The 24,231-nt window shown below is 42.6% G+C and overlaps 1 protein-coding gene across 3 annotated transcripts in view; it reads right to left on the bottom strand.

Moving 5' to 3' along the window:
* Positions 1-445: 445 nt before the first annotated feature.
* The window catches only part of MEGF10 (multiple EGF like domains 10), a 173,027-nt gene continuing 149,241 nt past the window's right edge, over positions 446-24,231 (bottom strand). For 2 of the 3 annotated variants that reach the window (XM_043465953.1, XM_043465951.1), the window contains 10 exons: positions 23,823-23,951; positions 22,360-22,488; positions 19,756-19,884; positions 16,577-16,705; positions 14,318-14,554; positions 12,914-13,035; positions 11,220-11,343; positions 4,629-4,673; positions 3,331-3,537; positions 446-1,831 (listed from right to left, as the gene is read on the bottom strand). In XM_043465953.1, the coding sequence (XP_043321888.1) occupies positions 1,653-1,831; positions 3,331-3,537; positions 4,629-4,673; positions 11,220-11,343; positions 12,914-13,035; positions 14,318-14,554; positions 16,577-16,705; positions 19,756-19,884; positions 22,360-22,488; positions 23,823-23,951 (1,430 nt within the window). In that variant the 3' untranslated portion in view covers positions 446-1,652. The remainder of the gene's footprint in view (positions 1,832-3,330; positions 3,538-4,628; positions 4,674-11,219; positions 11,344-12,913; positions 13,036-14,317; positions 14,555-16,576; positions 16,706-19,755; positions 19,885-22,359; positions 22,489-23,822; positions 23,952-24,231) is intronic. The other variant, XM_043465952.1, reaches the window with a different exon arrangement.

Below are 24,231 nucleotides of genomic sequence, written 5' to 3'. Positions count from 1 at the left end.
GTTAACTACATTAAGAACACACAAGATGAGTATCTCTTCTGGTTTGCCTGTTACAGAGCACATTTAAGGCCACTGCAGGGTAATAATTCATAATGCCTTCATTTACTTTCAAAAGTGTCCCAGTTTGGATAATTGATTATATGATCACCCTAATGAAGGTCTTCAGTAAGATCAGTCTGTGGTACTCGCTCAGTGACAATGGCTCCCTGTTCCTCTTCCCTTTGGTTTAACCAAAACTCAGGACCCACAGATCAAGAGGAACTCCATTTTGGAATATTCAAACGCTTCTCCATTTCCATTATAAACCATTTACTTGTTACTATACTATTTTAGTAATGCCCAATTTTAATGGATTCGATTTATATATCTTCTTCTCTTCCCTCCAAAAGAAACAAGAGCAATGCATTTTTCTGAAGCAAAAAAGAAAAGTGGCCATAACACAAGAAACAATAAACATATAATATTTTTTTCATTAACAATCCAAACACTACAAAACATAGAATATACAACTTAAAAATGGAAATACAAATTAATGAAAAATGGGGTACATGTCATATTAGCAATGCAAAAGACCAGCTTAAGCATAAGTTTCTCTAAATCAACAATTAATAAAAGGAAAGTGCCCTTTTCTCAAATATGCACAAAAATATTTCGGTCACTTCTAGGAAAAAATTAATCAAAACTTTCTGCTAATTCTATATTACAGCATGTATTACTAATGGCTTACAAAACTTGAGCATCATCTTACACCTAACATTTACAACCTTTTCCATTCATTAGACACTCATTCAATCCAATCTGTCAAAAATAAAATTATTTCATTTCTGTATATATGAAATAATTATTGATATGTTATGGATCTCAAGTGGTGAATGTGTATGATTGGGACAGTGATCAGAATAACATCATGGATCTAAAATGGGCCGAGAAACAGAGAAGCATCTCTGTCTGGCACATCTGTGTATTCATTGCTGCAGTAATTCTATTATTTTTCTAAAGTAATTCTAAATGTACATTTCCTCATCCTACAAAAAAAAGTCTAAAGTTTTCATATGTAAATTTGCTCTGCACCTCTAGAGTTTATTCGGAGTCTGTCCAGTAATGTCACTTGACAGAATGTTTCCTGCTGGGTTCCTATTATCCTTACAATAATGAGTCCCGCTGAAAAAAGTTGAACAATAAGGACTCAATGAGATGGCCCTTTTCATCTATGTATTGAGCATGTGACACTTCAATGAAGTAAATTTCATGGTAAAATGCACAATCCTAGGTACAACTCTATGATGCAAATGAGAAAGAAAATATTTAAATTTTAATTTTTCAAGCAACAACACCAACATCCACTGCAACCCGTGTCTCTGAAAGAGTCCTGCACGGTCATGCTTTTAGCCAAGACTTTACAGTAAGTCATGCCTCATGGATGCAGTTCTAATACTAACAAAAATGGGAAATCACATTGATATCTCCTTCTGAGCCACCTGTATAAGAAGGACCTATGGTCAGCTGGCCTCAGCTTTGAGCTTTCTGGTTCATGTCCAACAACTGCCTATGAAGTAGATTAACATTCACGTAGGGTGGCAAACTTGAGGATGGAGAAGAACCGAACCGCAGTTCTGGGAAGGGGTCCAGTGACTACCCAGCGGTCTTTGGTGTCATTCACTGCTGCTGCTGCTGCTGCCACCATCCTCTTGCTTGGGGGACGATGAACTGTCTCGGACTGGCAACAGGTCATAATGGCAAGGGATGTGACTGTTCTTTGGGAGGTCATATGGATCCTGGGTGCGATGCCCATTATTGCTGAATATTCCTTGGACAACACTCACTGTAGGTTCTGTGACAACCAGGGACACATTAATTGATAATGGAAATTTTAAAAATATACAATATGGCATTTCATGCAAGTATCAAACACACCAGAGGAGTGTTCATAAAAATATAAGGAAGTATTTTAAAAAACAAACAATCCTTGTATAACCCCATAGAGGTGACTACTCTGTGGTTGGTAACCCACTGACACTTACACACGATGCTGAGAACTGACTGTGTGGTTGGGATGAAGACATCAAGGGAATATAAAGAAACCCTGGACATGAATCACTGTCTGCAAAACCTGGGAGATAATCTAGTCTGAGCCCATTCCTGTACAGGTAACAACAACAAGGTCCTTTGGCAATCACTTGATTCATGGAAACGTGTAACAAGTTCACAGCTTTAGGATTCAGGACTGAGGCTTTCAGTTGCGTTCCCATCTCACAGTGGTGGGCTTAGGGGACAATTCAAAAGGGAACTGCTGCTCACTTCCAAAAATAAATTTATTTCATCCTGGTTTCCATTTTTAAAAGCTGTCTTAATACTTTAAAAAGAGTTACATATCTTTCTGTGACATTTCTATGGCATAAAATGAATGACTAGTGACTAGAGTTAAATAAGTCACTTCATTTACAAGTACAGTTGACCTTTGAACAACTCAGGGTTAGGGGTGCTCCACACATAACTGAAAATCCACAACTGAAAATCCATAGTTAATTTTAAAATTGGCCCCACTATTTACTATCTCACATTCTTGGATTGAACCAACAGAAGAGTGCGTAGAAGTGTAGCATTTACTAGTGAAAAAAATCCGGGTGTAAGTGGATTCATGCAGTTCCAACCCATGTTGTTCAAGGATCAACTAGAATAGAGACTTTTCTTAGGTTCAAATCATAAATACTGGGAAAGATATGGAGAAAGAAAAATGAAAATATAAAGCTCTACTGTCTAGCCCAGGATTGCTCTGATATGTTTTAGCTTTCTTCAAATGGATGTGCAAGGGGCAATCAAAATAATTCTTATATTAATTGAATTCTTGTTAATTTGTATCAGATTCACAGCTGGGAATATTACTGATCTATTAGACAAATATAAAAGTAAAATGTTAAAATTCTGCTAAAAGCATTATATTGGTATAATGGATGCAACCAGGAAATGGAACCATCTGTTTAATCCACTTGAACCATTTGTTTTGGCTAACTCAACATATTAGCTAATATGATACATATGCTGTTCCACATGCGTGCTAAAATATTCACTATGGTTACAAAACAAAAGATGGATAACCAGGGAGGTAAGAAAAAAACCTACTTTTGACTTTTCGAAATAGTATTTTTCCTGGAAAGTTCATTTGACACCAACTAATATGATCACCATAAACACAGGCTGAATTTAAAATACAAACCATTATTTACAATAAAATGTATATGAACTGCAACTACTATATTCTCAAGGACTTTAAAATTGTTTCAAAAGAATATTCTCATTCACTAGATTCTTTCTTTGGTTAAGAAAACTTACCAACTTCATAGACATTCTTGTTGGCAGAGGCTGAGTTATTGATCTCTGCATATGGGGAATCTCTCCGTGCTGGTGACTTCATCTCCACATAACCACACTCTGAGTGTTTGGGAATAAGGACAGGTGGGTCTTTAATAGTGGCGTATGGGTTTTCAGAACTGCTTAGGGAGCAGTTACTTGAATTATATTCAGAATGCTTTCCCAGGTCTGTGAAGAGAGACAGAGGGGTGACAAGCAAGTGCTATTTCATGGGTAACGACATTTATTTTCTTGGCGATTAACTGACTTGGGCAGATTACTTCTTTTTCTTTGCATGGATTTGATTTCATTTTCTGACTCTTTGTGACCCCATGGACTATACACTCCATGTAATTCTCCAGGCCAGGATACTGGAGTGGGTAACCGTTCCCTTCTCCAGGGGATCCTCCCAACCCAAGGATCGAACCCAAGTCTCCTACATTGCAGGTGGATTCTTTAACAGCCGAGTCACCAGGAAAGCCCCTTTTATTATCACACTCAAATAAAATTAACTCCACTCTATTTTACTAATAGTCTCTGGAGCCTCAAAGGCTTCGATCAAGCCCTCATATGTTGCTGGCTCCCGGAGCACAAGGAGGTTCTATTTTGATGGTGAGGAAGGCACCTGTGTTGTAAGGCTTCCTTGTAAAACCTCAGGTCTGGGCATATGAAATTATTATTCAAATTCCTCTCAAAAAGCTGACTTCAGTGAACATGTAACCAGGCTGACCTCTTCCTTTTTTCCCTGCTACTTCCTTCTTCATATTTCTCTCTCTCCATAAGCCATATTGCTTTGAGGGGAATTATGCGTGTTTTCCCAGCAAACTGAGATCTTGGTTCCCTAAAACTTCTAACAGGATCCACCTACGTTCACACTCGTGTTGGCAGTCAAACCTGGCTGTGTGTTTGTTGGAGTAATTTACCACACTAACTGCCTTCCCAGGGTAAAGAATTCACCTACTAATGCAGAAGACATAAGAGATGCAGGTTTGATCCCTGGGTCAGGAAGATCCCCTGGAGAAGGGAATGGTAACCCACTCCAGTACTCTTGCCTGGGGAATATCATGGACAGAGGAGCCTGGCAGGCTATCATCCATGGGGTCGCAAAGAGTCAGACACGACTGAAACAGCTTAGCATGCACATCCCACAGGAACAATGCTACCTTTTCTCTACAGGGCCAATTTTGCTGGCTTAACAAATTATTTCTGTCTCTGAGATTAAAAAATATTTTAAATTGTGATTCTGATAAATGCATTTCTTCCGCAAATTCAGGCAATACCTTTCAAGGATTTTCCCATATAACTTCTGTTGAGTCCAAAAGCGCCTGTGACAAAGGAAGAAAAAAAAAACATCCAGTGAGAACTGAAAGGAAGAGGAAAAAAAAAAAGAAAGGAAGAGAAAACCCATCTAATATTCTCGGGTCACTGGAGTATGATGGTTTGGGCACCCACAGTCTCCCCGCTGCAGGAGATAACCAAGGCTGCTGTTTTCCAAACCTTGACACTGGATCACTTGGGCCAGATGTGTCAGTACCCCAGAGTGAACAAAATGTTATGTGTTATCCTGAGCATTCTCCTGCCTCTTTCAGTGACTTTGGGAAAGGCTGGTCAAGCTGGGGCAGACACTAAGGAACCAATGAACCAAGAAAGTTGACTCAATTCAAGGTTGCTCAGTGGAAAGGACACAGCCAGTCAGACTTGAGACAACAGACTGGGACTTCATCACTTGTTAGCTGCATGACTTTACACAAGACGTTCAACTTGCTGAGCCTCCATTTTCTTATCTCTAAAACCGGGAAAACAACAACTCACCTTCTAAGCCTCACAGGGTTGTTGTGAACATAAAGTGAAATAGACCATATGGAAAGGCATTGTAAACGCTGAGGTTTCATATGCTGCTCTTAAGTCATGTCAGTTGTGTCTGACTCTGGGCGACCCCATAGACGGCAGCCCACGAGGCTCCCCCGTCCCTGGGATTCTCCAGGCAAGAGCACTGGAGTGGGTTGCCATTTCCTCTTCCAGTGCATGAAAGTGAAAAGTGAAAGTGAAGTCGCTCAGTCGTGTCCGACTCTTAGCGACCCCATGGACTGTAGCCTACCAGGCTCCTCTGTCCATGGGATTTCCCAGGCAAGAGTACTGCAGTGGGTGGCCATTGCCTTCTCCGGAGGTGTCATATAGATGAATGGTATTTCAGTTACTGTAATACTTTTTTAAAAAACTGATTTTGAAAAAAAAAATTGATTTTGCTGACATGTACCTGATTTACAATGTGTCAGTTTTTGTGGTAGAGCAAAGTGATTCAGTTATACATATATTCTTTTCATTATGGGTTATTATTAGATATTGAATATAGTTTCCTCAAGAATCTGCCTGCAATGCAGATGACCCAGGTTCTATCCCTGGGTTGGGAAGATCTCCTGGAGAAGGGAATGGATATCTATCTACTCCAGTATTCTTGCCTGGAGAATTCCATGGACAGGGGAGCCTGGTAGGCTACAGTCCTTGGGGTCACAAAGAATCAGACACGACTGCATGACTAACACTTGCACTTTCCCTATACAGTAGGGCTTTGTAGTCTATATATAGTAGTTTATATCTGCATATCCCAGACTCCTAATTTATTCCCCACCCCCGCCCTCTTCCCCCTTTAATAACCATAAATTTGTTTTCTATGTCTGTGGGTATATTTCTGTTTTGTAAATAAGTTCATGTGTATCATTTTTAGATTCCACATCTAAGTGACATCATATGGTATTTGTCTTTACCTGATTGATTTACTTCACATAGTATGATAATCTCTAGTTCCACCCATGTTGCTGAAAATGCATTATTTCATTCTTTTAATGGTGGTATTCCATATGTAGTATATACACACGCATACCACATCTTTATCCATTCATCTGTCGATGGACATTTAAGTCTCTTCCATGTCTTGGCTATTTGAATAGTGCTACTATGAACGTGGGGTGCATGTATCTTCTTGAATTATAGTTTTGTCTGGATATATGTCCAAGAATGGGATTGTGACATCATGTGTGCATGCATATGTGCATAGTTGCTTCAGTCATATCTGACTCTTTGTGACCCCAAGGACTGTATCCCATCAGACTCCTCTGACCACGGGATTTCACAGGTAAGAATACTGCAGTGGGTTGCCATGTCCTTCTCCAAGGCATTCTTCCCAACCAAGGGGTTTAACCCACATCTCCTGTATTGGCAGGCAGATTCTTTACCACTGAACCACTGGGGAAGCCCTGTTAGACCATATGGTAGCTCTACTTTTAGTTTTTTAAGGAACTTCCATACTACTTTCCATAGTGGCTGCACCAATCAATTACTGTGATACTTCATGTGTCACAACACCCTCAGCTGCAGTCTATCTGTAAGCATTCCAGGGTATCTACAATTATTCTTTAATAGAATGTCATGGATTTAGGTTAAAAACAAGAAAGTAAAGTGGTAACTTGTGATAAATATTCAAATTAACTATGAGAAGGGTAAGGAAATTATTTCCCTGCGTGGCATGTCTGTGCATAATTTTCTCAGAGTGATATTAAACTCAAGTACAGAGGGTGATATTCCCTGGGGATACACATTTGTGGAGAAAGAGGGAGGCTCCCTGAAGAGAGTGTGTGTGTCTACTGTCAATTGTTAGAGGACAGGAAACAGGGATGTTTCCTCTCTCAGGTACACTCTCTTGAACCTGGTATGTGAAGTCTAGCCAGGCAGGCTCCCAGATGGTGGGAAAGTCACCCAGTTGTTCAGGAAGACAGGATAAAAGGATGCATAGTGAAGGATTCACCTTACCATAAGGAGATCTGGCCTTTGCCCTTGGTTCCTGAGAGGTGATCTCTAAGTCCTTGGAATGTCCTGCCCAATATGACTGTTTCTTTTACCTGGAGGCCTGGACAGTCTAACAAAGTGATTTATATGAGGGGGTTGAGCTACTTGGTATCAGCTCACCCTCCAGATGGACTGAAGACTGAAGTCAACCAGATGGACAGTCAACCATGTCTCTGTGACCAAACCCTAGACACTGACGCTGAAGGGCGCTTCCCTGGTTGGTGACACCGTGCACTGTCATACACTGTCGCTAGGAAAAGTTAGCACTTTCTATGATTCCACTGGGAAAGGGCAGCTGGAGGTCTCACACTGTGAACTTTTCTGGACTCTGCCCCCCTGTGATTTTAATCTGTATCCTTCTGCTGTGATAAACTGTAACCATGAGTGTAACAGCTTTTAGTGAGTTCTGTCTTTATAGTAAATTATAGATCCCATGGGCAGTCTTGAAGACCTCCAAATTTGTAGTTGGTATCAGAAGTGAGGCTGCTCTTAGGGATTCCTGGACTTATTAAAGTGACTCCATGAAGATGAGTGGCGGCTGTGGCCTGAGAGCAGCCTAATCAAGGAAGTCTACACTACCCTTCGCCTAATTCTATTGGCCACCTCCAAGCTGTGGCAAAGTCTTTTTAAATGTCCATCTCGATCTTAGCTGTGCAAGGTCTAGCCTTCCCCAAGGGATGAAAGCAACATGGGGTGGATAACAACTTAGGGAATAAGAGTGGGGCTATGAGATTAGCCACGCTTGGCAGATTCCCTCTCCTCTGCCCTCGTTGATCAGGGCGCAGTTTTAACAAGGGAGCAAGTGGGCTTTCGCATAAACACCCATCTGTCTCAGTCTCTGAACAGGTGTTTGCAAATGCTCAAATTAATCTACTTCATACAATAAGCCAGAACATGATCCTTATCTCTATTTTTTTGTGTTTTTGTTGTTCAGTTGTGTCTGACTCTTTGCAACTCCATGGATTGCAGCATGCCAGCCTACTCTGTCCTCCAACATCTCCTGGAGTTTGCTTAAATTCATGTCCATTGAGTCGGTGAAGCTATCCAATCATCTTATCCTCTGCTGCCCCCTTCTCCTTCTGCCTTTAATCTTTCCCAATATCAGGGTATTTTCCAGTGAGTCAGCTCTTTGCATCAGGTGGCCAAAGTATTAGAGCTTTAGCTTCAGCAACAGTCCTTCCAATGAATATTCAGGAATGATTTCCTTTGGGATTAACTGGTTGGATCTCCTTGTAGCCCAAAGGACTCTCTAGAGCCTTCTTCAGCACCACAATTCAAAAGCATCAGTTCTTCAGCACTCAGCCTTCTTTATGGTCCAACTCTCACATCTGTACATGACTGCTGGAAAAACCGTAGCTTTAACTATACAGACCTTGATCAGTAAAGGAATGTCTCTGCTTTTTAATACTCTGTCTAGATTTGCCATAGCTTTTCTCCTAAGGAGCAAGGGCCTTTTAAGTTCATGACTACAGAGACAATTTGCAGTGATTTAGGAGCCCAAGATAATAAAATCTGTCACTGTTTCCATTTTCTCCCCTTCCATTTGCCATGAAGTGATGGGACTGGATCTCTATTTTACAGATGAACAAATCAGTCTTGAGAGGGTGACTGCAAGTGTCATACCACAGAACCAGGAATGATTTCAGGGCCTTTGCGTCAAATTCTGGGCTCTTTCAGACAGCATCACAACTTTTCCATCATTTAAAACACTACACACTTCATTATCCATAATGAGCCATATTCTGTTCTTTGTAAGAGAAGACTTTTTCTACGCCACAACTTCACAGGGATATTAAATGCAGAATTACTTTTGGATGGGAACAAACCAAGGAGATCCAGAATTTCCAATGAAGATTTTATGTTCCTAATAATCAGTCCCTTGGGTCTCACTGAGACAGAAAGCAGAGAAATTTATATGTGACCATTACAGTGACTGTGTATTCTGGAATCAGGACAAACTCCATTAAGTGGAGATGGAATGAGAGAACTTTTCCCTCATTAGTGTTGGGTGGTATTTTACTAATATCAATTCATGTACTTCTTTGAGCTAGATTATTAACCTCCCTAAACTTAAATGATTTCACTAATAAGTATAATGTAAATCTGGTATATAAATAATTTTACTGTAAGTGTGTAGAAGTACACATCCTATTGATAATGTTAGTGAAGAATTCAGATAAAAGCTAAGAATTTGAACTTATTTTCTATTTCCACAATAACGGGATTCCAGAGCCCACACATGGTTCCTGAAAGTGGCTTAGATGAATTGACATCTAAGGTGTTCACAGAAGGATCAGAGAGGGAGTGGGCAGAAGACCAACTACGAGACCCAGTTTTACCATCTTCCTTTCATGAAATCTTAGACAAGAGTTAACCTGTTTCTTCCTTTATAAAACAAGATTTGTGGAAGGGCCCACACAGTGAGGGGGGGGGGGTGTGTGCCAGATTTAGCAAACAAAAACACAGCAAGTTCAGTTAAATTTGAATTTTAGAGAAACAAGAAATAATTTTTTTAATAAGTGTGCCTTGTGTGATACTTGGGATATACTTTTCCAAAAATTATTTGTTTCTTATCTGAAATTCCAAATTAATGGGACTTCCTTCCAACATTATCATTAAATAAATACATATGAAAGGGTTTGCTTTCAATACATAGGAAAGTGCCCATAAGACACTGCACCCATATTAGTTACTATGTGGAGCTCCTCCCTGAAAATAAGAATATACCACACGCTCAATGGTGAGTCACAGCAGTTATTTCAGTGGAGTCAGCCCAGGCCCTCTGCAGGAGGGCCCTGAGGTTAAAATAATTCTTGTCCTTGTACAACACTGCTTGTCCTTTCCACTCTCATCCTCTCTCAGGAGGATGGTGGAGCTTTCCAGGAGCCACACCAAGTGTGAGATCACTCTTGATTGGACGCAGAGCAGATATGAAAATTCAGCTGACCTCTATTAAGCCAGATGTTATAAAAGCGTTAAACAGTGGCCATTCTTCTCAGTAATATTTTTGTTGTTTCATTTTGGAAAAAGTAGTCATTTTTCACAAAAATGCATTTTATATTATCAGGAAATGAGACTGTTGTTATAATCAACAAATTAATAAATAGCCCTCAGATTTTATTCCTACTATGGCAAATATCAATAAATATAACCCATGTTAGTAGGGTCTCTTGGGGATCCTTGATTACTTTAAAAAATTAACTTATTTATTTTAATTGGAGGCTAATTACTTTCCAACATTGTGATGGTTTTTGCCATACATCAACATGAATCAGCCATGGGTACTATATTAAAGGGCTCTGATTCCCAGATGTTTGAGGACCTCCGACTCACTATATTCCTCCTGACATCTCCATTTTCTCACCTAAAAGAGGAAAGGGCCTCAAGTAAGGGTACCTCAGCTTGAGTATGTGTGCTAAGTTGCTTCAGTGGTGCCTCACTCTTTGCGACCCTACAGACTGTAGCCCAGCAGGCTCCTCTGTCCATGGGATTTTCCAGCAAGCATACTGGAGTGGGTTGCCATGCTCTCCTCCAGGGGATCTTCCCAACTCAGGGATCGAACCTGTGTAGCAGAGAGCAAGGAGAAGCATACATGCTGGAACCAAGCTGATGGGGTTCAAATCCCAGCTCTACCATATAATAGGCGTTGAGGACTTACACAACTTACTTAACCTCGTTATGACTCAGCGTCACAACTGTAGCAGGGAGATGATGATGATGATAATGGTACCTACAGCAGTACTTGTGAGAATTGAGTTGGTACATGGAGAGGTGGAGTGTAAGCTACACGCAGGCAGTGACCCTTGTCTCTTTATTGATTCCTGGTTCACAGTAAGAGCTCAATAAATGTTGAATAAATAAAGCACTTAGGACAGTAAAAGCCCCACACAGGGACTGGGTGTGATGCTATGTCTTTCTTTGTCTGCGCATATTCTCAGTAGCTGCTTTGGTGCTGTCATGAATCTCTGAGTGTTTGAAGTGACTACAAGATAACGATGCTGGTGGAGGCTGGGGGGTGGGGGACTTGCCGAGCTCGTTGAGGTAGCCGCCGTGTTTCCAGTCCGCAGGCAGCGTGCCTGTGTAATCTACCACAGGGCCTCTCTTCCCAGGATTCACATTTTTCAGATTCACAAACAGCTGATTATTTTTTGACTGTTAAAAATATAAACAACAAAAAGATTTAAAAAAGAAAATACAATATGGTGCAGTGGAGTGTTACCCATCTAGGGAAAGCAAGTCCATGGAGCGTATCAAGGACTGGTCCTCACATGAGGGTGCACCAAGGGAGAGAGGTGACCGCTTCTGACCTGGTGGGGCTTAGAGGCAGCAGGAGTAGGTGCCCCTCAGCGCCAGCCATTCCCTCCATCACCTTACTTCTACATTTTAAGTTGTTGCTCTGTGCCAATTAGGCCTCACTTGGATTTACATACATAGAACTCTGAACTGAAAAAAAAAAAACAATTTCTGAGCCTTCCCATCAAACACTGTAAAATCACATATGAGTCATTCTTAGCAGTTTTCTTAGCTATAAGCATGAAGATAAGACAAGCAACTTTGCTCCCTCTCTGAATGGGAATCAGAACAAATGGTATGATAAGTACCAAAGTCTCTGGAGAGTATGAAGTGTTATTTAACTATGAAAGTGAAAGTGAGGTCGCGCGGTTGTGTCCAACTCTTTGCGACCCCGTGGACTGTAGCCCGCCAGGCCCCTCTGTCCATGGGATTCTCCAGGCAAGAATACTGGAGTGGGTTGCCATTTCCTTCTCCAGGGGATCTTCCCAACCCAGGGATCGAACCCAGGTCTCCCGCCTTGCAGGCAGACGCTTTATCCTCTGAGCCACCAGGTAAGCCCTATTTAACTATGAGATACTATAATTAAAATCTAGCTGCATTAATTTAATTGCAACTGAATAATTTAACTAGCTTGGTTTTCTTCTAATAGAGAGCTGGAATTAGACAACGGAGATCGAAAATATAACTCGAGCACAGTTGGAAGGGAGAAATGTTTGGGATTTCAGAGCACTCTGGAAGAGGCCTGATGGTGAGCTGGATGCGTCCAGAGGAGCCGCTCCAGCTTCTAGACAGCCCTGGGCTTCCAACCTCTCTGGGCCTCTGTAAAATGGGGTAATCACTCAAGTCATAGGATTGGTATAAAGATTAAACAAATTTATATCTGTAAAATGATTAGAAATGCCTGGCACATAGTACTAGGTTGTTTTTTTTTGGTAACTTTTTACCCACAAAACTGCAATTTCATATGGTTCAATCAAAATAAATAAATGCATATTATTATTGAGTACAGGTGGCCAGGAAAGGGCACTAGAAGGTGATCACAAAGACAAACCTGCCAGTCTTACCCAGGCCGGAGTCTGCTATAGGTCTGCTATGAGACATTATTTTAAAACCACATGCCATATTAGAAACATTTTCCAAAAGAAGTGCAACGGAAACTGTACAAGTTGCAGAGACAGAGAGACTGACTCACCTCTCTGCAGCCTCACTCACAAGCTATGTTTGGAAGTGACTTAAGTTCCCCATTACTTAGGGCTTTTTTGTTAGTAAACCTGAGATCCTAATACACACCCACGGGATTGTTTGGAGGAATAAATGAGATAATTGATGTACGTATGTGGAATGGCAGCTGGCCAACCGCAGCCCTCAGGCACGCCTGTTCCTTGCTCTTCCCCGCCCGCCCTCAGTGACCTGGACCATCTCCTCTCACCTTGGCGATCCTGTCCCTGTTGTTGACGTGAGGGGATGCGGCACACTGCGTGAGCGTGTGGTAACTGGGATTGGTGAAGTAATGGCTGTTAGCATTTCCACCACTGCCATGAGGAAGGGTTTCTGACAACAAAGAAGGAAACGGTTAAGATGGCAGGCTCCTTAAACATGTGTGGGAAAGAGGGAAGCGAAGCAACAGAACAAATGTTTGGACTGATTCCAGATCACAAGCGGGCAGAATCCCCTCCTGCCCGGCATGCTCAGCAAAGCCTGTGGAAGCGGCAGGCGCCTGCCCTTCTACCCACCTCCTGGAAAAGTCTGAAAGCATCCACCAACAACTGCTCTCAGCTATGGGGCTTGTACGAGCTGGGAAGGCATTGCTTTGAAGCTCCTTCCACTATAACTTTCTCCTCTGTGTTTAAACACTTGAGCTCTTGACACAATAGTCTTTCTTCCTATTTCTCTATCTATTTATCAATCAATCAATCTACCTACCTACCTACCTATCTATCCATCCATCCATCCATCCATCCATCTATCTAACTGTGCCGGGTTTTAGTTGCGGCATGTAGGATCTAGTTCTCTGATCAGGGATTGAAGTCAGGACCCCTGCATTGGGAGCATGGAGTCTTAGCCACTGGACCACCAGGGAAGTCCAGATAATACTCTGCACTAGAAATGCACCACTAAGTAAATCAGCTACTTTATGGATTCCCCCAGAATCACTTTATTTATAGACCTGAAACCCTTCACTGATTGCCCCAAATTAATAAATACCTTAAGTTTCAAAATTCTTCACTTATACGAATCTTCTGAAGATTGAATACATCACTTAAAGATTTACTTTTATGGGGTCTTGTGACAAAAAGGAAGATTCAGGGGTTTAATTAAAGAGCAGCCTTGGTTCTTGCTAATCCCCCCAAACTGTTTATGTAACTTGGTTGCTGTGTGGCTAATGATGTACATGGGCTCCAGGACAGGCTGGAGGGTACCTGGGAAGAACCCAAGGCCAAAGACAGAAGACCTGATTCTTTCTCTGATCTGCTCCACGACCTTGGTGAAGTTATGGCCATCTCTTCCTCTCCCCTCCCTGGCCCCCACATATGACAACAGCTGGGGATCAGGTATCCAGCAAAGCTCCTTCTAGGCGGACATGCCCAACATTTAAAGCAACCATATAATGAACCCAATTTTAAATCTCTCATAGGAGAAAACTGATGATTTTACCATTGTTGACACATAAAACACATCCCTAACAATTCATCTTCTCCAAACATAAAAGCTGCTCAAGGCTAATTGACAGTACCAACACATTTGACAGCACAGCCAAACACTTGGTTTCAAAGAACCAGGATGAAGCCTCGCTTCTCATGGAGTGAAATGCCTCTAGCAAGTCCAGTCTCACCTGAAATGGCATAGTCTGCATTCATGACCCTCATGGCAGGGGTGTAGGTAACTGCTGGCATGCTCGATTCCTTCCCCTTCTGCTTGTGTCTATAAATAATGAACAACGCCAGGAGGAACAGAACAACTAGGACAAGAATGATGATGCCCGCAATGGCCCCGATCTGGTAGGAATCAGCGGGGAGAGCCGTGCTGGTCCTGCTTAGGCTGTTCAGATTCCCCACTATGATAACACCAGCTAGAAAAGGAAGAAAAGAGATATGAGCAAGGATGACAATGTGGCAGACAGGTATTTGATCTCTATTTACAAAAGTCTCCCACAGTGCTAATGAAGCCTGGGTATTTTCAGTATATGAAATTTTCATTTGGAAACTTTTGAAAACAGAGCAGGAAGGAAAAACAAACATTCCTCATTTTCGAATGTTGTTGGTTTGTCTGTGTCCAGAAGAAGGATTCTCTAAGGCTCAAAAAAAAAAAAAAGAGAACCCAAAGATTCAACAGTAGGGTTTGGGAGCATCTCCCAGATTTCTGATTAAATGCTTAGACCAGAAATTAGTTGGGGATAACAATTTATCTAATTTTTATTGTTTTTTATTTATTATCCAGCATTAAGCTTATGAACAGCTAACTCAAGTCCCTAACTTAATATTATGTCTCTCCTTAGCATTTCTAAGAGGAAAGTAATTTTCCTTCCAATTAAGAATAAGTCCATTATAAATCTAGTCCAAGATCAGGATCTGTCTGGTCCTAATTTCAATAGGCCTTTTACATTAGAAAATATATTCTATGCAGTTTTCTATGACAGAAAGGTCTGTCCCAATACCAGGTAACATCACCTCACCTAAAACCTTACTTATTAAAAACTTAAAATTTCGCTTTACATAGTTCTCCCTCAAGTTCCATCAAGTGAAGACACAAGTGATATGAGCTGAGAGTCAAGAAACCTGGCATCTAAAAAAAACTGATTTGTACATTCTGGACTTTCCCTTAAGCTCCTAGGCTGCAGTTTCATCATCTGTAAAAGAGGAAACTGGCCTCCATGAAGGTTCTTCCAGCTCAAGTGTCCCTATGACCGTATGATTCTAAATGCTGGAACTTCTTATAAGACAACCTGGTTTGAAAGGAAGAGCACCAAGGCCAATGCAGTGTGATCACAATGCACAATGCATTGTAACAATGATATGACTGTGGAATATAATGTCAGACTTTTATGATGGCTAAGTACAAATCATGAACATGTCAAAGTGACTTTATGAAAGAAAGTTAAATACAAATACCCACATAGTTTACAGTTTAAGATAACTCCACTTACGTGAATTTTATGATATTTCTATATGAATTTTTTAAAGCCTTTATCGCCCGTATGTTTAAGACCACATGCACTAGGAGCTCTCATGCTTCAGAACCATCTTTCTCAAGGGCGCCATCTATCCCAGAATCAGAATTGCCCAAGTAGGACTTATAATGGTTATTATAATTCCAGATGACTGTGCCACACATCCTAGTTAAGAACCACGGGCACAAGTTTCTTAAAAAGCTAAACATGCAGCCACCATACAACCCAATCCTTCTACTCCTAAGAACCAGCCCAAGATAAAAGAAACCCTATGATGCCACAAATACGTGAAACACTATTGTTCACAGTAGTTTTATCTGCAGTAGCCCAAACTGGAAGCAGTCCAAATGTCCATTAACAGGTGAACAGATGGGTAAACAAATTATGGTATAACCACGCAATAGAATATTATTCAGCAGCAGAAAGAATTGAAGTATTGAGATACACAACAACATGGTTCAATCTTAAAACAACTATGCTGAGTAAATAACATCAGATGAAAAAGAGTTGAGAATGGCTCCATGTATACGAAATTCTAAGAAATGCAAACTAATCTCTAGTGACAGAAAGTAGATCACTTGTCACCTGAGACCTAGAGGATAGTGGTGGTAGGGAGCAGCACGAGGAAATTTTGGGGGGTGATGATACATTCATTATTTTTATTGTGGTGATAGTTTCATGGATGTATAGATATGTCAGATTTTATCAAGTGGTATTCTTTGTTTTTTACATATGTGTTGTATTGAGCTGGCCAAAAAACAATAAAGCTGAAAAACTTAAAGGCACAGTGGAAAAGTCATGAGTTTTGGAAATCCTAATATATTCTACTATAGATATTAACATAGGTAACCTCGGGCAAATCACTCAACTCCTTTGAGCTGCAGTGTCCTCACCTGATTAATCATTCTTGACCAGCATCCTTACCTTGATCACATCGTGCCCCCTTCCATCCTGGGCTGCAGTAACAGGTCCCGGTGATGTGGTCACAGGTAGAGTTGTTCAGACAGTCACATATCTGGCGACAGCCATAGCCATACGTTCCTGCAGGGCACTCTGAGAAGATGAGAGTCCAATGTAGCTCTCCAGCCTTGGGAACCTGGGGTAAGGGTCTCACCGTATGATCTGGTGAGCCTGGAGGTCAGCCCTTTCAGGGGATCCCTGTCCAGGGAGACCCAAACCATCCAGGGGGCCCACAGTTGGCTGGCATTCCGTGAGTCACGCTGGGACTCTAGAGGCCAGGCGGCAACCGACTGGAGACTGAGACTCTCATCACAGCTCTTGGCTCTTCCAGAGTCTATCCTCCTCCTTGATGGAGGTTTGTAGAGAGTCTGAGGAATCCCAATAGAACTGATGAAGATCATCATTAAGGGCAAACTGAGATGATGCCGCCAGGCAAAACTATGGGATAAAAGGGGACTACACTGAAAAATATAAACTGGAGATGCTTCCCTGGGAAGACGTATATTTTACTGTAAGCTTTAAGATCTGCCTGAAGGCATATTCTGCCTTGGATTAGCTGGGAACAGGGAAAGAGGGAGGAGACAAGTTTGTTAATTTTCTAGGTAAGAACTTCATTTACCATGTATGTGCTTGGTCGCTCAGTCGTGTCCGACTCTTCGGTACTCCATGGTCTCCTCTGAACATGGGGATTCTCCAGGCAAGAACACTGGAGTGGGTTGCCAAACCCTCCTCTGGGGGAATCTTTCCAACCTAGGGATCCCACTGAGGTCTCCCACACTACAGGCAGATTCTTTACCCTCTGAGCCACCAGGGAAGCCCTCATTTACCACAGAAAGCCTCAAAATTTGGATTTGCAGGTTGAAGTCTGAGACACTAAAATAATGGGATTTTTATGATATAGTTGTGTAAGAGTTAGGCATGAATTTCAAAGAATAGACTAGGCATGTTAAAGGTAAAAATCATCATGACAAAATACAGATGCTTTTTGTAAAAGGAGCAGCAGGGGGCGATGCACAATTATTATCAGAGTTCTCTGTCATACACAGGGTTTCTGTTTACATACGAGCATTAGGAGACATCTCCAAAAACTGGGACATTTTAATTTGATGTTCAGAGTAATCATGGAAGTACTTTAAGATGTGCTTATTTAATAAGACTATAAATAGTCTAGCATTTAAGTGAAAGTCAGCTTAGAGCCTATTCTGGTTTCCAGGTATACATACATGTGTATACGTGTTTAGGGGGGTTTCCCTGGTGGCTCAGATAGTAAAGAATCCACCTGCAATGCAGGAGACCTGGGTTCGATCCCTGGGTTGGGAAGATCCCCTGGAGAAGGGAAAGGCTACCCACTCCAGTATTCTGGCCTAGAGAATTCCAAGAGGTCGCAAAGAGTTGGACACAACTGAGCGACTTTCACTTACTTACCTACACATGTTTAGACATGTACACACTTAATTATATTGCATATACATAGTGGTGTGAAGGCAACTGTGAGACTAAGTACCTGTTTCATGGTTAAATGAACTAGCAGTGCGAAACTAAAACGAGTCCATCTTTGTCCAGGCTGATTCCTGACTATCACTCTTGGTATTTACTAGACACAAGGATATGCAAATATATCCTAGAGTTCAGGGTTTGGGCTTCCTAGGTGGTGCCCGTGGTAAAGAACCTGCTTGCCAGAGACAGAGATGCATGCTTGATCCCTGGGTCAGGAAGATCCCTTGGATAAGGAAACGGCAATCCACTCCAGTATTCTTGCCTTGAGAATCCCATGGGCAGAGGAGCCTGGCAGGTTACAGCCCATAGGGTTGCAAAGAGTCAGACACCACTACAGCAACTTTGTACGACCACGATTCTAGAGTTTAGCAAATAAGACTGAGACAACCTGGCTGTCCAGTGGTGATATGAGGATACGGGGAGGGAGCCTGATGGAGGGAGCATGATGCTTTATTGCCAAAGCCCTGCCAACCTTTCCAGGCAACAATGCCCCTACAGCCATGTAATCGTTCGTACGTCTTTCTCAAGAGCACGCCCTCTGCAAGCAGGAAGTGTCCTGCACCTTTCCTGTCATTTATGATAAGAGAGTGAGCCTCAGAAGCTCTAAGACCTGATTTATTCAATATGAACTCTGAATGAAAGTCACAGAGAAAGGAATGATAAACTCCTCTGAAACACTAAGTCTAAGGCTAATGTTCTTACAGCCCTGGAGCAGTTGCATAGCTGGTGGGATAGAAATGGGAACATAAGGATGGGGAATTCCTACAGAGCATACTCTCCCTGAGTGGGGTTTTTTACAACAAGAACAAAAAAATGACGGCAATACATTGTCTGGAAGGCTGTTAAGATTAAGATGAGGCGTAGTTAGTGGAAACAGTATAAAAACACTATCAAGAGAAGGTTGTCAAAAGCGTGGCCATGTTTGCACAGACTCATGCCCACCCCTATAGTGGATCTGGCTCCGGGTTCCCAGCCCCTGTGAATGCACACTCCTCTTGGGCTCCTGTGGGTTCCTTTGGTGGCTCAGATGGTAGAGAATCCACCTGCTAATGCAGAAGACCCAGGCTCGATCCCTGGGTCAGGAAGATCCCCTGGAGGAGGGCATGGCAACCCACTCTGATATTCTTGCCGGGAGAATTCCACGGACAGAGGAGCCTGGTGGGCTACATCCACGGGGTCACAAAAAGCGGGACACGATTGAATAACTAACACACACACCTGGGCGCCCAACCCCCCTGTATGCACATTCCTCCATCGAGAGATCAGGTTCTGCCTCTGCCATGAAGAAAACTTGACTGGCTCTTTTAAAGCTCTGAGCAGCCACGTTCCAAAAATAAGAAGGGGAAGAAGCGAGAGCCAGGATGAACAGAAGGAAAACTTGAATACTGTCTTCATCCTCGTAGCCACACCCCCTCCACCCAGATCGCTGATCAGTTCCTCAGAAGAATTCTGAGGACAAAGACAGCCAGCAAGAACCCCAAGGCGGCCGGGTCTCTGGGAGGGGAAGCCAACTGTGCTGGGAAGTGCCCAACCAGCAGCTCAAACACCCTCCGAGCTGTGGGTCCTGCCATCACATCGCCAGCTGCGTAGGAACGCCGGCTCTCGGGAAGCAGCAGCGCCCAGGGATGCTGCGCGCTCACACTCACTCTGCTCACAGCGCTTCCCCATGAAGCCCGTGCGGCAGGTACACTGCCCGGAGATGTGGTCGCAGTCGGCTCCATTCTGACACTCGCACACCAAGGCGCAGTCCTTTCCATAGAAGCCCAGGGGACATCCTGCGCGAGAAGGGACAGCAGAGTCAAGAGGCCATCGAGGAGAGACTCAGCTCTGCCTCCAACGTGTCTGAATCTGAAGGATGCTGAGCCAGGAGAGAGAGAATAAAGACAGTGATGCAATCAAAGCTTCTTACAACAGCTTTTGTGAAGTCCCAAATTGGACTCTTTGGAGGAAGCTTCCTGGGCGGAAGGCAGAACAGTTCCATACCTGGGGCAGTTTAACCATCACGTGTATCCCAGGAGGCAGGCTGCTGTCTTCTTCTTTTGTTTTTTTTAAACCATTTACATTGTATTGGGGGTACAGCCGATTACCAGTGTTGTGAGAGTTTCAGGTGAACCGCAAAGGGACCCAGTCATACACATCTATGTATCCACTCTCCCTCAAACTCCCCTCCCATCCAGGTTGCCACATAACCTTGGGCAGATTTCCATGTGCTATACAGTAGGTCCTTGTTGGTTATCCATTTTAAATACAGCAGTGTGTACATGTCCATCCCAAACTCCCTAACTATCCCTTCCCGTCAGCAACTGTAAGTTCATTCCCTAAGTCTTTGAGTCACTTTCTGCTTTGTAAGTAAGTTCATTTGCATTATTTCTTTTCAGGTAACACACAAAAGGTTTGGTGTCTTCTAAAAAAAGCATCCCATCAACCCCATGGATGTCTGGGAACATTTCTTTTAGTTTTTTTTTTTTTTTTTTTTCACTCAACTATTAGAATCTTGGACTCAAATTCCAAGAACTGAACTGAGCACTTTATGCCAAAATTGCCTAGATGCTTCTACTTGCAATACAGAATGTCTCCAAGTCTGCTACTAGGCCTGTCTTCTGTTATCTGCTACTAATTTAGATAATAGCATCTTCTTCTGCAAAGATGTGTAGTAGAATTCTGAACTTAAAAAAAAAACAACTGTACTTCATAGGTGCATTGTTAAAAAAAAAAAGCAATGAGCCTTCTTACTGCTGCACAATTTCAAGACACAAACCATTGGACTGAGGACATGCACAAGCCCTACTGGCTCTCCTGGACCAGAGTGGCCCTGCAGGAGAGCTCAGGGCTCTCCGCCATCATGAAAGCTTCAATGCAGGCTGTTTCCATGCATCACATGTGCTTTTTCTTATAGTGGTTTTAATGAAAGTTCATGTTTCAAGAAACAGAGGCAGAGTAAGGATGCCAGCAAGTGACATCATTGCTACATATCTATTTAGCACCTACCCTGGGCCAGATTCTTTTCCTACATCTTCTCATGAAATCTCTATAGTTGCCCAGAAACACAAGGATATTCTCCCTCTATAGAAGGGAATTGTGCCCACGTGACACAGCCAGCAAATGGCAGGATGGCCAGGGTCAAGTTCCAGACCCCACATGCCTCCCACTGAGTTGTGCTTTTACTTTAAAAGGCCCTCTGATTGAAGCAGGTCCCAATTTTAGAATTACACACAATAAGTTTTAAGTACTTTTCCCTGAAGAGCTGAAAAACTTTCTATATATACTGTCGTGGCAGAATATGCTTGAGACACCCTCCCTCCTTGCCAATGCTTCCTTTCAAATCACAGCTCAAGGTCTACATCACCATCTAGAAACTTCCCAAAAACATGTTCCACGTATTCTCTAATTGTGTTCTCTAATTAGTATTAAATAAGAATTGCTTAACTTCTGACCCAGCTTTCAGCTCATTTTAGTGATTTGAAATTATATATTATTATCAATGATCACCATAATGCATGCTTTCTTGTCTTGCCTCCTTTATTCCATTGCAGACAAAAGGGCAGAGATAAGTCTTTTTTTTTTTTTCCCACAGCACTGAGCTGTGAATTCCTTTGTACATTATACCCTATAATGCTAAAAGTCTCATAGAAGACGAGATGGTGAGGACATTATGGGATATAAAATGGCAGAAAGAATGAGTGGTTCTTGAAGCATGATCCCTGACTGATATCACCCCCTGGAAGGGTGTTAGCAATGTGAATTCTCAGGTGCCACCCAGACCAAGTGAATCAGACCCTCTGGGAGCAGGGCCAGCAGTCGTGCTTGTCCAGTCAGCCGGGTGACTCTGAAGCTCACTAAAATTCTAGAACCTCTGAACCGGTCTTCTCCCAGAGCACACATTAGGTCAGGCAGTGAGGCTTGCTGTCTTCGCTTCGTTTCTAATCAGTGTCACTTATCTTAACCTTTGTGCTACTAGAACAACTGAGCCATAGAAATGGGGCCTGGTGAAAGGAGAGAAGAGAAAGACTGTGCAGTCCCAGCACTGCTCCGCCTCAGCGTCCTGATATGACCCGGGGACAGCAAGCCTGGAACGTGGCAGCTCTTAACCACCCAGAGGAACTCAGACGTCTAGAGGTCACTGCGTGAAGAAACCCTCCAACGCCAGGAAGCCCGGTGAGCTCTGCTCATCCACGTGCAGCGTAGGGCCACGTCCCCAGGAGTGCCCCCCGCCCCGACTTCTGGTGAGCCTCGGAAGGCGTGCCGCTTACTCTGCGTGCAGTAGAGCCCCGTCCAGCCTGGAGTGCATTTGCATTCCCCGTCGTAGGCGCTGCAGAAGGCCCCGTTGTGGCAGTTGCACGTGTGGATGCAGTTCGGGCCCCAGTGCGCAGGGGGGCAAGCTGAAAGCACAGCAGGGCGTGGAGAGTTCAGTGCGGGTCCCCAGGCCAGCACCCCACCGAGAGGATCCCGCCCTCCTGACTCGGCTCCTCCAGTGGACGGGTCAGCAGCGGGCACCGGGACTGAGAACGCCCATGCTCCACACAGGCTCAAACCCAGATGGTGATGCTGACGGCCACGGCGGCCATCATTATGATATGATATTCATTCACATGCTGCAGACCGAGGTGGGCAGAGAAAACATCATCCCACGTTTGGTTATTTAACAAACCCAGATATGCCCAGCACTGTGCGAGGTCCAGGGGAGATGGCAGAGAACAAGGCAAGGTCCACAGCACCCTCTGAAAGCTTATATTTTTGTAGGAGAGGCAGGCAAACCAATCAGCCAGCCACCCAGCCAGCTAGTCACCCAGCCAGTCAGCCAAAAACATAGGGCAGTAAGGACTATAAGAAAAAATAAAATAGGGGAATGGGGACAAGAATGATGGGAGCTATTCCTTTATGGAAGGTATCTCTGAGGGGAGGACATTAGAGTAGAGATTAGATAGGCAAAATGGTTTGACTTGAGAGAAGTACTCAAGGTCACATAATTCTTGTCTGTGATCTCTAAACCTGTACTTGTCAACTCCACTCTAGAGCTGTCCCTAGAGGCTTGTTTTAAACATGAAGGTTCCTATTTGCATGTGAGAACAGATTTACTATAAAAACTCTTAATTGGAAGAAACAGAACATAATCAAACTAAATTATTAGGGGTCATCGCCTATCAAAGAGCAATGAGAACCTCAGATAAAGTAACGTTAAGATTATGGGGTAAAATGATTTGCTTTATAGTCATACCAATGCTTCAAGAACATAACTACTTAAAAGAAGGAATGCTTACAATTTCTATATGGTTATCCAGTAGGGAACATGGCCCCCAAAAGATAATAACTAAATGTGAAGTAATTTAAAAAAAGAAAAAAATTTCTTCCATAATTGTTTGTACTGTTTTTGCCCAAGAGAAAAGGGAAAACAATAGCTGACACTTGAAGTCTGGAATGAATCTTTGAATGGCTTATGAGTACGAGACCCTCATTTTGCAAAGGAAAATCATTTTAGTGAATAAGCAAAGTGCTACCTATTTAGGTTCTTTCCAAGGCATGAGTTAGACTTAAATACAGGATCATAGCATAGAACTCTAATAAGGGGGGAAAAGCTACTTAAAAAATTAAAAAAAAATCTTCTAACTATTCATATATTATTTCTTGATTATTTAAATACTCATATTTTGATCCTAAAGAAATTGAAAACAAATGGAAATACATGGCTGACCAGCTGTTCCCAAACAAGACTTACGTTGAGAGCAGTCACTGCCGATCCACCCTGGGTAACACTGACAAGATCTGTCAATGGGGTTACAGGTTCCATTGTTGGTACAGGTACAAATTCCTGCACAGTTTTTCCCAAATCTGCCACTGGGACACACTGTGAATAAATTATAGGTCAGAAACTCATAATTACATCTCTTCTCACGGAAGCCTAGACTCTTAGGATAGGAAACGACTTTAAAGGTCATCAACCCCAGCTGTCCTTCTGGTAAGGTGCTTCTACTCAAGAACATCCCTCATCCTAAATGGGTTCATTTTTGCAAATATCTGAAGCCAAAGACCCCCATTAAGGCATCACAAATCAGGAGACATCTCCACACTTTTAGAAATCTCCATTGGCTTTTCGCTCAGGGAATCAAAATCCTTCCTCATATTGA

The sequence above is a fragment of the Cervus canadensis genome, chromosome 4 (genome assembly GCF_019320065.1).
Source record: "Cervus canadensis isolate Bull #8, Minnesota chromosome 4, ASM1932006v1, whole genome shotgun sequence".
Taxonomy (NCBI): Eukaryota; Metazoa; Chordata; class Mammalia; order Artiodactyla; family Cervidae; genus Cervus; species Cervus canadensis.
The sequence above is the reverse complement of the archived record's forward strand: the minus strand, read 5'-3'. Positions and strand labels throughout refer to the sequence as shown.